This window comes from Bubalus bubalis, chromosome 19 (genome assembly GCF_019923935.1).
Source record: "Bubalus bubalis isolate 160015118507 breed Murrah chromosome 19, NDDB_SH_1, whole genome shotgun sequence".
NCBI lineage: Eukaryota > Metazoa > Chordata > Mammalia > Artiodactyla > Bovidae > Bubalus > Bubalus bubalis.
In genome coordinates, this window is record NC_059175.1 from 35,182,506 (window position 1) to 35,196,518 (window position 14,013).

General features: G+C 38.3%; 1 protein-coding gene across 2 annotated transcripts in view; it reads left to right on the forward strand.

Annotated features, from left to right (window-relative positions):
- Positions 1–14,013, forward strand: part of RICTOR (RPTOR independent companion of MTOR complex 2) — a 137,472-nt gene that overhangs the window by 36,696 nt on the left and 86,763 nt on the right. For both annotated transcript variants that reach the window (XM_006063515.4, XM_025270572.3), the window contains exon 4: positions 1,253–1,350. In XM_006063515.4, coding sequence (XP_006063577.2) covers positions 1,253–1,350 — 98 coding nt within the window. The remainder of the gene's footprint in view (positions 1–1,252; positions 1,351–14,013) is intronic.

Genomic DNA, 14,013 nt, shown 5'->3' on the forward strand with positions numbered 1-14,013 from the left:
TGATTCTTTCAAATCTTGCTTTGAAGATTTGTTGTGTGCCGTGTGCTTAGTCGCTTCAGTTGTGTCCAACTTTTTGTGACCCCATAGACAGTAGCCTGCCAGGCTCCTCTGTCCATGGGGTTTCTCCAGGCAAGAATACTGGAGTGGGTTGCAATGCCTTCCTCTGGGATCTTCCTAACTCAGGGATCAAACCCAAGTCTCCCACATTGTAGGCGGATTCTTTGCTACCACGGAAGCCCAAGAATACTGGAATGGGTAGCCTATACCTTCTTCAGAGGATCTTCCCAATCCAGAAATCGAAACGGGATCTCCTGCGTGGCAGGCAGATTCTTTACCACCTGAACTGCCAGGGAAGCCCAAAGATTTGTTAGGTAGAATCAAAGAAATGTTTAGTCTGTCCATGATTGTTCCCCACCACTGAGCCAAGACTTTTCTGAATACTCTGTCCAATGCCCCATGCACTATTAAGGTTTTCAGTATGGCCATTAGAAACAAGCACTGCTCCCTGTCCTGTGTAAACACATGATACTCATCCCTTTACTTTTTTTGAGTGTTAATTTCCTCACACACATGCACCAACTGTTGCTGTAATGGCTGCATAAAGGGTCCTCCTGCAGATGTTCAGTGTTCTCTCTGGGAGATGCTCTGTTCTCTGGTACAGTTTGTTCTCCTTGGACTCTGAGCTCTGTCTCTTGAACTCAGTTTGCCTGGGTATCTCCTCTCAGCACCAAGGCCTGGAAACACTCTAATGACAGTAAACTGAGGGCAGTTGTAGAGCATTCTTGGTTTTTTTTTTTTTTTTTTTTTCATTTCTCAATGATTATTTTTCTTTACTTAATGTCCAGTGTTTTGAGAACTGTTGTTTTATATGTTTTTTTCAATTTTGGGGTTGATTCAAATAAGACAGTATGTTTGGTTCCTGTTACTACATTATGGCCAGAAGTGAAAGGTGTTCTTGCAGTTGGGGTTGAAATTTTAGAATTAGTGGTTAAATAGTTCCAGGGGATGTAGAGAGTTGGACCATAGGTATAAATGGAGTAGAGAGGTGAAGGTCATTCACTGAGTCATCCACATAAACTTCGAAGTCTCCTAAATAGGTAGATTTGAGACAGAATGTAAGACTTTAAAAAAAACCCGAGAGTCAAAGTTGTGAAGTTTTAATAATGCATGTTTCATGTGTTTTGTTAGGGAAAATAAAATTGTTTTAAAATTATCTTAATCTTTTAAAATTATGTTATTTTATCTGTTCTAGAACCTTCTGATAACTTAAGGGAGATTCTCCAAAATGTGGCCAAATTGCAAGGAGTATCAAATATGAGAAAGCTAGGCCATCTGAATAACTTTACTAAGGTAAGTAACTTCAGTCTTTACATTATCATCCTAAGTTACTTTTTCCTTATTGTACTTATTAGGTATATCTTAACCACCATTAACAAGAAATTCTTCAGTATTCCCTCAATATTAGTGTTTCCTTGGCCCTTTCTCATGGATTTTTGTCATATGTTTTTAAATTTAAAAGTATATTTGAATAATGAGAAGTATTTGACATTTGTTGTCAAATATTTGGTAGGTTCAGAAGAGAATAAAGAGAAAAAAAATCACTGAGAAATCAGTAATTCAGTCTCCACTATTAGTCACATAAGGATGTAATTCTGTTGCCTTTTAATATTCATTTTTATGGGGTATCATATGATAAATATGTTGGTATATGAGTATGGTGTGTTGCATTTCATGGATGTAATGATTTCCCGAGAAATATTACCACTTCCTCTTCTTTCCTGATAACTCTGTTCCCATTATCTGGATCTCAGAACTCAACATAAATGTTAGGGCACTTGTCCCAAATAAATATTGACGTGATCTCTACTAGCCACCAAGAATTCCCAAGTTTGATAGATGGATTGGTATGGTTGGGAGCCTGGTAATGCCGAACAGCCAACTCGTGGAAACACTAAAATACCTGTTTTTTATTCGAAACACTAAAATACCTGCCATAAATAGAAAATAGAATGCTTCCTTTGGGAAAATGAATTTCCATTTTTACTTTACTAAGTATAAATTATTTTACGTTTTATTTATTTTTATATTTTATTGAAGTTTAATCGATTTACAGTGTCATGTTAGTATCAGGTGTACAGCATGCAATTCAGATTATATATACTCATTTTCAGATTCTTTTCCCTTATAGGCTGTTACAAATATTGAGTATAGTGCCTTGTGCATTTTAAATGTAGGAATAATTGTTTTAGCTGCTTACTAAAAGTGTGATCCATAGACCTGCAACATTGGTGTCACCTTGGAGTTTGTTTGATATGGACAATTTTCAACCCCACCCAGACCTACTCAGTGAGAATCTACATTTTAATGAATATCTCAGATGAATTTGGGTGTACATTAAAATTTGAGTCACACTGTTTTAATCTTTCCAAAATGTTTAATTCTTTGCCATTTGGTAGTTAGACTGTGGCTTAAATTTGATTTTATTTCATAGAAATAGAAGGGGTAAGAATATAGTCATATAGTAACAAAAAATTTTTTTCCCAATAAGGTGTTATATAATAAATACAAAGTAGATTAGGTTTTTTCTTTCCATAGTTGGTGCAATATACATATACACTTATTTTTTTCTTAATGAAACATTCTGGGATTTATTTTTATACAACATGAGAAAATTATCTTGTATGATTGATGACAGTGATTTTTTAAAAAACTTTCAAAAACATTGAATAAGTGCTTGTGAAGGGGTTTTCAAAAATATCCTTGTTGTATGTTTCATTTTTATGAAAGTGTTGAAAATCTTCAAATACATTTCTTCAGTGTACTACTCAAGTAATGTCAGATTTTTAAGACCTAGAGTTATTTCAAGGTTACAAATTGAATCTCCTGGTTTTACTCTATTAAATTTCCCAGTTTTATGTCATCATTCTTCACTCAGGTCTAATAGTAACATGTCTTAGCACTTGCCTTCATTTAACTGTTAAAAACAGTTAATAGAGGTTTATGTCTTGTTTGATCTCCTGGTTCATGTTATAATCAGCTTGACATCTAGTTATGTACTTCGATATCATTTACAACTGGGATTCTAAAAGAAGAATGAATATAAGAATGGCAGTGATTTCTTTTATTTCACTTTGGCACCGGAATGGGTCCTTTTTTTGTTGTTCAGTCTTCAGTCGTGTCCGACTTTTTGCAACCCCATGGACTGCAGCACGCCAGGCATCCCTGTCCTTCACCATCTCCTGGAGCTTGCTCAAACTCATGTCCATTGAGTCGGTGTTGCCTTCCAACCATCTCATCCTATGTTGTCCCCTTCTTCTCCTGCCTTCAATCTATCCCAGCATCAGAGTCTTTTCTAATGAATTGGCTTTATGCATCATGTGGCCCAAATATTGGAGTTTCAGCTTCAACCTCAGTCCTTCCCGTGAATATTCAGGACTGATTTCCTTTAGGATTGACTGATTTGATCTTCTTGCTGCCCAAGGGACTCTTAAGAAGGGTCTTCTCCAACACCACAGTTGAAAAGCATCAATTAGCACTTGCCTTCATTTAACTCAGCTCTCTTTATGGTTCAACATAACTACTGGGAAAACCATAGCCTTGACTAGATGGACTTTTGTCGGTAATGTCATGTCTCTGCTTTTTAATATGCTGTCATGGTTTGTCATAGCTTTTCTTCCAAGGAGCAAGTGTCTTTTAATTTCACGGCTGCAGTCACCATCTGCAGTGATTTTGGAGCCCAAGAAAATAAAGTCTGCCACTGTTTCCATTGTTTCTGCATCTGTTTGCCATGAAATGATGGGACTGGATGCCATGATCTTAGGTTTTTGAATGTTAAACTTAAGCCAGCTTTTTCCCTCTCCTCTTGCACTTTCATAAAGAGGCTCTTTAGTTCCTCTTTGCTTTCTGCCATAAGGGTGTGTCATCTGCATATCTGAGGTTAATGATACTTCTCCCAGCAACCTTGATTCCAGATTGTGTTTCATCCAGCCCGGCATTTCAAATGATGTACTCTGTATATAAATAAGCAGGGTGACGATATACAGCCTTGACGTACTCCTTTCCCAATTTGGAACCAGTCAATTGTTCTATGTCCAGTTTAACTATTGCTTCTTGACCTGCAGGCAGGTTTCTTAGGAGGGAGATAAGGTGGTTGGTATTCCCATCTCTTTAAGAGTTTTCCACAGTTTTTGTGATCCACATTGTCAAAGTCTTCAGTGTAGTCAGTGAAGCATAAGTAGATGTTTTTCTGGAATTCTCTTGCTTTTTCTGTGATCCAGTGGGTGTTGGCAATTTGATCTCTGGTTCTTCTACCCTTTCTAAATCCAGCTTGAATATATGGAAGCTCCCAGTTCCCATTACTGTTGAAGCCTAGCTTGGAGAATGGGTCCTAAAGCACAGTTAAACTCTGGAGAAGCACAATACAGTAGAAACACATGTAGGCCATTTTTGTAATTTTAAATTTTCTAGCAGGTCACACTAAAAAAGTAAAAGGAAGTGTGAAATTAATATTATATTTTCTTTAATACACTATATCCAACTTAACATTTTATGTAATTAGTATCAATTAAATATCAATGAGATATTTAATATTTTTTCATACTAAATCTTAGAAGATAAGTGTGGGTGTTTTCACCTCAGTTCAGTTGCTCAGTTATGTCTGATTGTTTGTGATCCCATGGACTGCAGCATGCCAGGCTTCTCTGTCCATCACCAACTCTCAGAGCTTGCTCAGACTCATGTCCATCGAGTCGGTGATGTCATCCAACATTCTCATCCTCTGTTATCCCCTTCTCCTCCTGTCTTCAGTCTTTGCCAGCATTAGGGTCTTTTCCAGTGAGTGAGTTCTTCACATCATGTGAAGATGTGAAACTCCAAATTATTGGAGTTTCAGCTTCAGTATCAGTCCTTCCAGTGAATATTCAGGACTGATTTCCTTTAGGATTGACTGGTTTGATCTCCTCGCAGTCCAAGGGGACTCTCAAGAGTTTTCTCCAACACCAGAGTTTAAAAGCATCAGTTCTTCGGCACTCAGTTTTCTTATGGTCCAACTCTCACATCCATACATGACTACTGGAAAAACCATAGCCTTGACTAGACGGACCTTTTTCGGCAAAGAAATGTCTCTGCTTTTTAATATGCTGTCTAGGTTGGTCATAGCTTTTCCTCCAAGGAGCAAGTGTCTTTCAGTTTCATGGCTGCAGTCACCATCTTCAGTGATTTTGGAGCCCAAGAAAATAAAGTCTGTCGCTGTTTCCATTGTTTCTGTGTCTGTTTGCCATGAAGTGGCAGGACCAGATGCCATGATCTTAGTTTTTTTGAATGTTGAATTTTAACTCAGCTTTTTCCATTCTTCTCTTTCACTTTCATCAAGAGACTCTTTAGTTCCTCTTTGCTTTCTGCCATAAGGGTGCTGTCATCTGCACATCTGACATTATTGATATATCTCCCTGCAGTCTTGATTCCAGCTTGTGCCTCATCCAGTTCAGCGTTTCACATGATGTACTCTGCACATAAGTTAAATAAGCAGGGTGATAATATACAGCCTTGACATACTCCTTTCACTGTTTGGAACCAGTCCATTGTTTGTGTGTGGTCCTGTTGCTTCTTGACCTGCATACAATTTCTCAGGAGGCAGGTAATGTGGTCTGGTATTCCCATCTCTTGAAGAATTTTCCACAGTTTGTTGTGATCCACACAGTCAAAGGCTTTGACATAGTCTATAAAGCAGAAGTAGATGTTTTTCTGGAACTCTCTTTCTTTTTCGATGAGCCAGTGGATGTTGGCAGTTTGATCTCTGGTTCTTTGCCTTTTCTAAATCCAGCTTGAACATCTGGAAGTTCTCGATTCATGTACTGTTGAAGCCTCACTTGGAGAATTTTGAACATTTGCTAGCATGTGAGATGAGTGCAATTGTGCAGAAGTTCTGTGGAACATTGTTTGGCGTTGTCTTTCTTTGGGATTAGAATGAAAACTGACCTTTTCCAGTCCTGTGACCACTGCTGAGTTTTCTAAATTTGCTGGCATATTGAGTGTAGCACTTTCACAGCATCATCTGTTAGGATTTGAAATAGCTCAGCTGGAATTCCATCACCTCCACTAGCTTTGTTCGTAGTGATGCTTCCTGAGGCCCACTTGACTTCGCATTCCAGGGTATCTGGCTCTAGGTGCGTGGTCACACCATCATGGTTATCTGGGTCATTAAGATCTTTTGTATAGTTCTTCTTTGCATTAATGCCACCTCTTCTTAATATCTTTTGCTTCTGTTAGGTCCATACCATTTCTGTCCTTTATTGTGCCCCTCTTTACATGAAACGTTCCCTTAGTATCTCTGATTTTCTTGACAAGATCTCTAGTCTTTCCCATTCTGTTGTTTTCCTCTGTTTCTTAGCAGTGATCACTGAGAAAGGCTTTCTTAGCTTTCCTTGCTATTCTTTGGAACTCTGCATTCAAATGGGTATATCTTTCCTTTGCTCCTTTGCCTTTACCTTCTCTTCTTTTCTCAGCTATTTGTAAGGCCTCCTCAGACAACCATTTTGCCTTTTTGCATTCCTTTTTCTTGGGGATGGTCTTGGTCATTGTCTCCTGTAAAATGTCATGAACCTCCATTCATAGTTCTTCAGACACTCTATCAGATCTGATCCTATTTGTCACTTCCACTGTATAATCATAAGGGATTTGATTTAGGTCATACCCGAACGTCCAGTGGTTTTCCCTGCTTTCTTTAAGTCTGAATTTTGCCATAATGAGTTTATGATGAGCCAGTCGGCTCGCAGTCTTGTTTTTGCTGACTGTATAGAGCTTTTCCATCTTCGGCTGCAAAGAATACAATCAGTATGATTTTGGTGTTGACCATCTGGTGATGTCCATGTGTAGAGTCTTTTCTTCTGTTGTTGGAAGAGGGTGTTTACTATAACCAGTGCTTTCTCTTGGCAAAACTCTATTAGCCTTTGCCCTGCTTCATTTTGTACTCCAAGGCCAAACTTGCCTGTTACTCCAGGTATCTCTTGACTTCTGCTTTTGCATTCCAATTCCCTATGATGAAAAGGACATCTTTGTTTGGTGTTAGTTCTAGAAGGTCTCATAGGTCATCAAAGAATGTTCAGCTTCAGCTTCTTTGGCATTAGTGGTTGGGGCATCGACTTGGACTACTGTGATATAGAATGGTTTGCCTTGGAAACAAACAGAGATTATTCTGTCATTTTTGAGATTGCACCCAGAGGCTCAGTCTCCCACTGGCCTCCAAGGTCAAATTCCCTGGGAGTTCTCAGCCCCTTTGCAGGATGCCCAGGTTGGGAAATCTGTTGTGGGTCCTAGAACTTTCTTAACAGTGTGAGAATTTCTTTAGTATAATTGTTGTGCAATTTGTGTATGTTACAGCACATTTCTGTTCAGATTAAAACAAATTTCTGTGCTTATAGCCACCTGTGTGTGGCTAGTAACTACTAAACATAGACAGTGTGTGTATAGAACTTTTTGAATTTGGAGTGATTTAAACATCTATTTCTTGTAATCTGTTGGATAGCTTTCTTTTTCACTTCTCTATTCTACATATATTTCTATCTAGATCTCCATTTCTTATGGGTTAAGGTCAGTTGCTCTCTTTCCCCTTTTCCTCCCTCCATTTCTTTGTTTCCTTTTGAATTTTTCCCATGGTTTTTCACGAAGTTGTTTCCTCCACTTGGTCTTTCTTTGATCTGTGTTCTTCCAGTCTCTTCTCGTGTTTCTCTTTCCCTCTGTTCTCTCCTTCTACTCCTCTTTTTACCTGCTTTCCTGGTTCATTTCCTCTCTCTTCACCCTTCCCTACACCTTCCCCTCTCTCCTTCCCTCTCTGTTTTCTTCCTTCCTTTTCCCCATCGTATCACTGTATAGAATGATGTGTCTCTGTAATAAAGGCCCTAGGCTTTTGAGCGGAGAAGGCAATGGCAACCCACTCCAGTACTCTTGCCTGGAAAATCCCATGGACGGAGGAGCCTGGTGGGCTGCAGTCCATGGGGTCGCTAAGAGTCGGACACCACTGAGCGACTTCACTTTTACTTTTCACTTTCATCCATTGGAGAAGGAAATGGCAACCCAGTCCAGGGTTCTTGCCTGGAGAATCCCAGGGATGGGGGAGCCTGGTGGGCTGCCATCTATGGGGTCGCACAGAGTTGGACACGACTGAAGCGACTTAGCAGCAGCAGCAGTAGCAGCGGCAGGCTTTTGAGCTTCTTGTACTTTTGTCTTTTGTTTTGCCATATCCTTTGTGTACAGTTTTCACATTTCTCTCTGGCTCTGGTATCAGCTTGTAGCAGCCCTTTTATTTTCTGTTTTAAATTATTTATGGATTTAACAATCAGATAAGCAAACTTATTAGAATTTTTCTGGAATATGAGAGCCTAACCATTGGGTAAGGGTGTGAAGGGCTGTTCCATTAGTAAAGTCCATAAACATGAGACTTGATAAAATCTGCTTTGGCTGCCTGGTGTTAACAGTGAGAAAAGTATGAGCTTCAGATCAAGTGAGTGAGGTCTTAATAGCCCATCTCTGACCCTAACTAGCAAGGCAGCGTTGGACAGATTTACTCAGAGGTTGTTTTGCTGCAGTTAGAGGCAAGGTCCCAATACAGTGCTTGGCACATAATATGTACTCCATACCAGATACTGCTTTACAACCTAGGGTTTGTTTTTTGTATTCTTTTTTTTTTTTTTGCTAATTTTCAGGAATTTTTGTTGACTGTAAAAAGGTGAGTCTCTTTAATAGCTTGAGTTGGAGATTGGTAAGCTGTTACTGTAACAGTTTTTCAGCTTGAGCAAGTTGACTTATTGGGCCAGATAATTATTTGTTTGGGGGAGCTGTCTTGTTCATTGTAGTGTTAGCAGCACCCCTGGCCTCTACCCAGGAGATGCTTGTAGCACATCTCCACTGATTGTCACAAGCAAAACTGTCTCCAAGCATTGCCAAATGTTTCCTAGGGGACAGAATCATCTCAGTTAAGAGCCAGTGCTGTGAATAAATGTCTGTAGGTTTTACTATCGGAGAAGGCATGGCACCCCACTCCAGTGCTCTTGCGTGGAAAATCCCATGGACGGAGGAGCCTGGTGGGCTGCAGTCCATGGGGTCGCTAAGAGTCAGATACAACTGGGCGTCTTCACTTTCACCTTTCACTTTCATGCATTGGAATAGGAAATGGCAACCCACTCCAGTGTTCTTGCCTGGAGAATCCCAGGGACGGGGGAGCCTGGTGGGCTGCCGTCTGTGGGGTCACACAGAGTCGGACAGGACTGAAGTGACTTAGCAGCAGCAGGTTTTATTATAAAATTTCTCCAAATACCAAGCACAAAATAAATGCTTATTGAATTTAAATCATAATAAAATGTACTTTGAATTCTATTTTTTTGAGCTATGTTAAAAAATATTTACAGATTTGGTGTTTTTTGGTACAGTCTGTAAGTTCATTAACTTACAGTATAATATTTAGAAATTCTTAGAAGTCTCTAAGAATAGGTCTGCAGAATAAGAAAATAAAAAAAAAAGGGTTATGATTCCAGGAGACTAGTTAGACAGGAATTAGTTGGTCACCCTTCATTGTGTTCTCATAATAGGTTATAAGTGTCTACTAAATTTTATGATTTTGGGTATCATTACTATTTATTGTGTTGCTCTCTTATTAAACTGAGATTATTAAGCACAAGAAATATGTAGTATTTATTTTTTTACTCTTATATCCCTCTCTTCCCCAAATCTTGGCACATTGCAAGTGTTTAATTAAAGGTATTACATTGGAATGATTTTGCAGTTTGAATAAGAGTTTTCTGTTGTATTAGCATTTGTTTTGTTATTAAGTATAGCATGCCTGTTAGGATTAAGTTAATTTAGTAGATCAGTGGGGCTGAAATGTTGTATAGGGTGGGCTTTATGTCTAGAATTAAACCTCCTTTTAAGGTATGAAGAGAGGGTGCCAGTGATGTGATCCTAGGACCACGTGAATGTCACACACCCATGCTTGCCTTCTGACATCATTTCACTAAAGTATTGTGTATAACAGGCTGCTGATGTAAATAATCTTAGCATTCTATTTTTAAAACTGACAACATGCTGATTATCTAAAGACCTTTTTTTAAAGGTGAAAATATTTTAGCTCTTTTACATTTTAACTCTTTCCCTATATTTAATCTCATACATGAAAAGCTCCAGAGGAATCTTGTTCTGTTTAAAAAAGCTTCAAAATTATATAAATTAAATATAAAAATAATAGTGGTATTAAACAATATGCAGTAAAAAGTGAAAGTCCTGTCTCACATCTCTTTCCCATCTACCTCCTCACCCCGACAAAAGGACCATTTCTCAGAAGTTACCACTAGAAGGTATTTATTTTTATTCTTCTTTGGTATAATTATCAATGTGTATGTGTGTATGTTTTACTATGTTGTAAGAATTAAGCTAAACTAGAAATGTCTGATATAATGCTCAGTGTATTTAACATTTATTATATGTGTACATAAGGGTTTTTTTAATGAGATCTTGAGATTTGTAGTTTGTACTTTATCCACTTCCCAGGATATCATGAGCCCTTTCTTTTTCTATAAATGTAAATCCACTACTTTTTTGTAGCTACATATGTGTGTTGATAGATGTGTGTGCATATCTATCCATCTGTATATATGTATATGCGTCCAAATATACATACATGCATAATACATATACTGTAATTTATTTAATCATTCCATCATTAGAAAATGCAAGTATTCCCTACTTCTTTTTGCATTTTAAATAATGCATTAGTAACACTCTTATGTACTGTTTTATGCAGAATAGAATTTTAAAACTGTGATTATTTAGCCAAGAGCATTTGTACTTTTTATTTTAAAACCTACTTATAAATTACCCTCTAAAAAGACTATGCTGTGGAATTCTAATTTGTGGCAAGATTTTTTAAAGTTTGGGTTACTCTCTTTTGTTTCTTTAGGAGAACTGTTCAGTTAACCCTCAAAGCCCTATAAGTATAATGGTCATAGCATTTAACTGTCCAGTTTTAGCTGATCATTATGTTTTTTAAAGTTAATAATTTTAATAAGCATCTCAGGCACTTTTTATTACCTAGAGATGGTTAAGACTTCTAACTTGTCAAAATATAATATTGTTGATAGCCACCTTTGAATATTTTATATTTGTCAGAAATACTTAATTTGTAAAGAAGTTCTGTGAGTTAAGGATAACAAATAGATTAACTAATGTTGCACATGGATTTTATTAAGCAGAATATACAAATAGCTGTGAAAAGAAGAGAAGTGAAAAGCAAAGGAGAAAAGGAAAGATATAAGCATCTGAATGCAGAGTTCCAAAGAATAGCAAGAAGAGATAAGAAAGCCTTCTTCAGCAATCAATGCAAAGAAATAGAGGAAAACAACAGAATGGGAAAGACTAGAGATCTCTTCAAGAAAATTAGAGATACCAAGGGAACATTTCATGCAAAGATGGGCTCGATAAAGGACAGAAATGGTATGGACCTAACAGAAGCAGAAGATATTAAGAAGAGATGGCAAGACTACACAGAAGAAGTGTACAAAAAAGATCTTCACGACCCAGATAATCACAATGGTGTGATCACTGACCTAGAGCCAGACATCCTGGAATGTGAAGTCAAGTGGGCCTTAGAAAGCATCACTACAAACAAAGCTAGTGGAGGTGATGGAATTCTAGTTGAGCTATTCCAAATCCTGAAAGATGATGCTGTGAAAGTGCTGCACTCAATATGCCAGCAAATTTGGAAAACTCAGCAGTGGCCACAGGACTGGAAAAGGTCAGTTTTCATTCCAATCCCAAAGAAAGGCAATGCCAAAGAATGCTCAAACGACCGCACAATTGCACTCATCTCACACGCTAGTAAAGTAATGCTCAAAATTCCTCAAGCCAGGCTTCAGCAATATGTGAACCATGAACTTCCTGATGTTCAAGCTGGTTTTAGAAAAGGCAGAGGAACCAGAGATCAAATTGCCAACATCTGCTGGATCATGGAAAAAGCAAGAAAGTTCCAGAAAAACATCTATTTCTGCTTTATTGACTATGCCCAAAGCCATTGATTGTGTGGATCACAATAAACTGTGGAAAATTCTGAAAGAGCTGGGAATACCAGACCACCTGATCTGCCTCTTGAGAAATCTGTATGCAGGTCAGGAAGCAACAGTTAGAACTGGACATGGAACAACAGACTGGTTCCAAATAGGAAAAGGAGTATGTCAAGGCTGTATATTGTCACCCTGCTTATTTAACTTATATGCAGAGTACATCATGAGAAACGCTGGGCTGGAAGAAACACAAGCTGGAATCAAGATTGCTGGGAGAAATATCAATAACCTCAGATATGCAGATGACACCACCCTTATGGCAGAAAGTGAAGAGGAACTCAAAAGCCTCTTGATGAAAGTGAAAGTGGAGAGTGAAAAAGTTGGCTTAAAGCTCAACATTCAGAAAACGAAGATCATGGCATCTGGTCCCATCACATCATGGGAAATAGATGGGGAAACAGTGGAAACAGTGTCAGACTTCATTTTTTGGGCTCCAAAATCACTGCAGATGGTGACTGCAGCCATGAAATTAAAAGATGCTTACTTCTTGGAAGGAAAGTTATGACCAACCTAGATAGCATATTGAAAAGCAGAGACATTACTTTGCCAACAAAGGTCCGTCTAGTCAAGGCTATGGTTTTTCCAGTGGTCATGTATGGATGTGAGAGTTGGACTGTGAAGAATGCTGAGCGCCGAAGAATTGATGCTTTTGAACTGTGGTGTTGGAGAAGACTCTTGAGAGTCCCTTGGACTGCAAGGAGATCCAACCAGTCCATTCTGAAGGAGATGAGCCCTGGGATTTCTTTGGAAGGAATGATGCTAAAGCTGAAACTCCAATACTTTGGCCACCTCATGCGAAGAGTTGACTCATTGGAAAAGACCCTGATGCTGGGAGGGACTGGGGGCAAGAGGAGAAGGGGACGACAGAGGATGAGATGGCTGGATGGCATCACTGATTCGATGGACGTGAGTCTGGGTGAACTCCGGGAGTTTGTGATGGACAGGGAGGCCTGGCGTGCTGAGATTCATGAGATCGCAAAGAGTCGGACACGACTGAGCGATTGAACTGACTGACCAGTGTTGTTGTTGTTGTTCATTCACTAAGTCATGTCTAATTCTTTTGAGACCCCATGGATTACAGCGTGACAGGCTTCCCTGTCTTTCACTATACCAGTGACATATTATCAAAACCTTTACTTCATTCATTCATTCATTCATTTATTTTTTTGTCTGCGCCATGTGGCATGTGGAATCTTAGTTCCCTGACCAGGGATTGAACCAGTGCCCCCTGCAGTGAACGCTTGAAGTCTTAACCACCGGACCAGGGAAATCCCGTTCCCCATTTAGATATAAGATATCATATAGCAATATTTTTGTTTATATTAAAAAATTTAATAGTTACACTCATGAAATAGTTGTGAATTTCAGATGGTATTGAATGCTTAAGTTGATGTATAAGTAACAAATTTAACAAACCTAATTCAACTGAGCTGATTATTTGCTTTCATGATGAGCAAGACCAAAAGTAAAATCTTAATTTCAGGTGGAATGACTTAGGGGTTGAAAAAATGTTAATTGTATTCTCTCTCTCCATTTCTCAGCTCTTTTCTTTTAGGTTAGTTTCATTCTCAAACACTTTCCATAGGACTAAGATAATCATCTTTACATCTTTCGATAATAAGAGCTTAGCCTTCTCTTACAACTTCTGCCTTAACTCTGATCCTATTTAGTGATATTAAACTAGGTATTTTGTGACTGATAGTCATAAAAACAATGAGGTGGGAAGCAACAGAACGCCAATGAAATGTGTGATGTCTAATAATTTAGCATTTTAAGTGACTATTAAGTTCCTAATTCTTACACTTTGAAAGATTTTTCAATGATTTCTAACAGTAATTTATTCTTACTATTAACAAACCTATGTAATAGGGCAGGCATTGTTACATTTTAATATTTTACACAGGAGAAG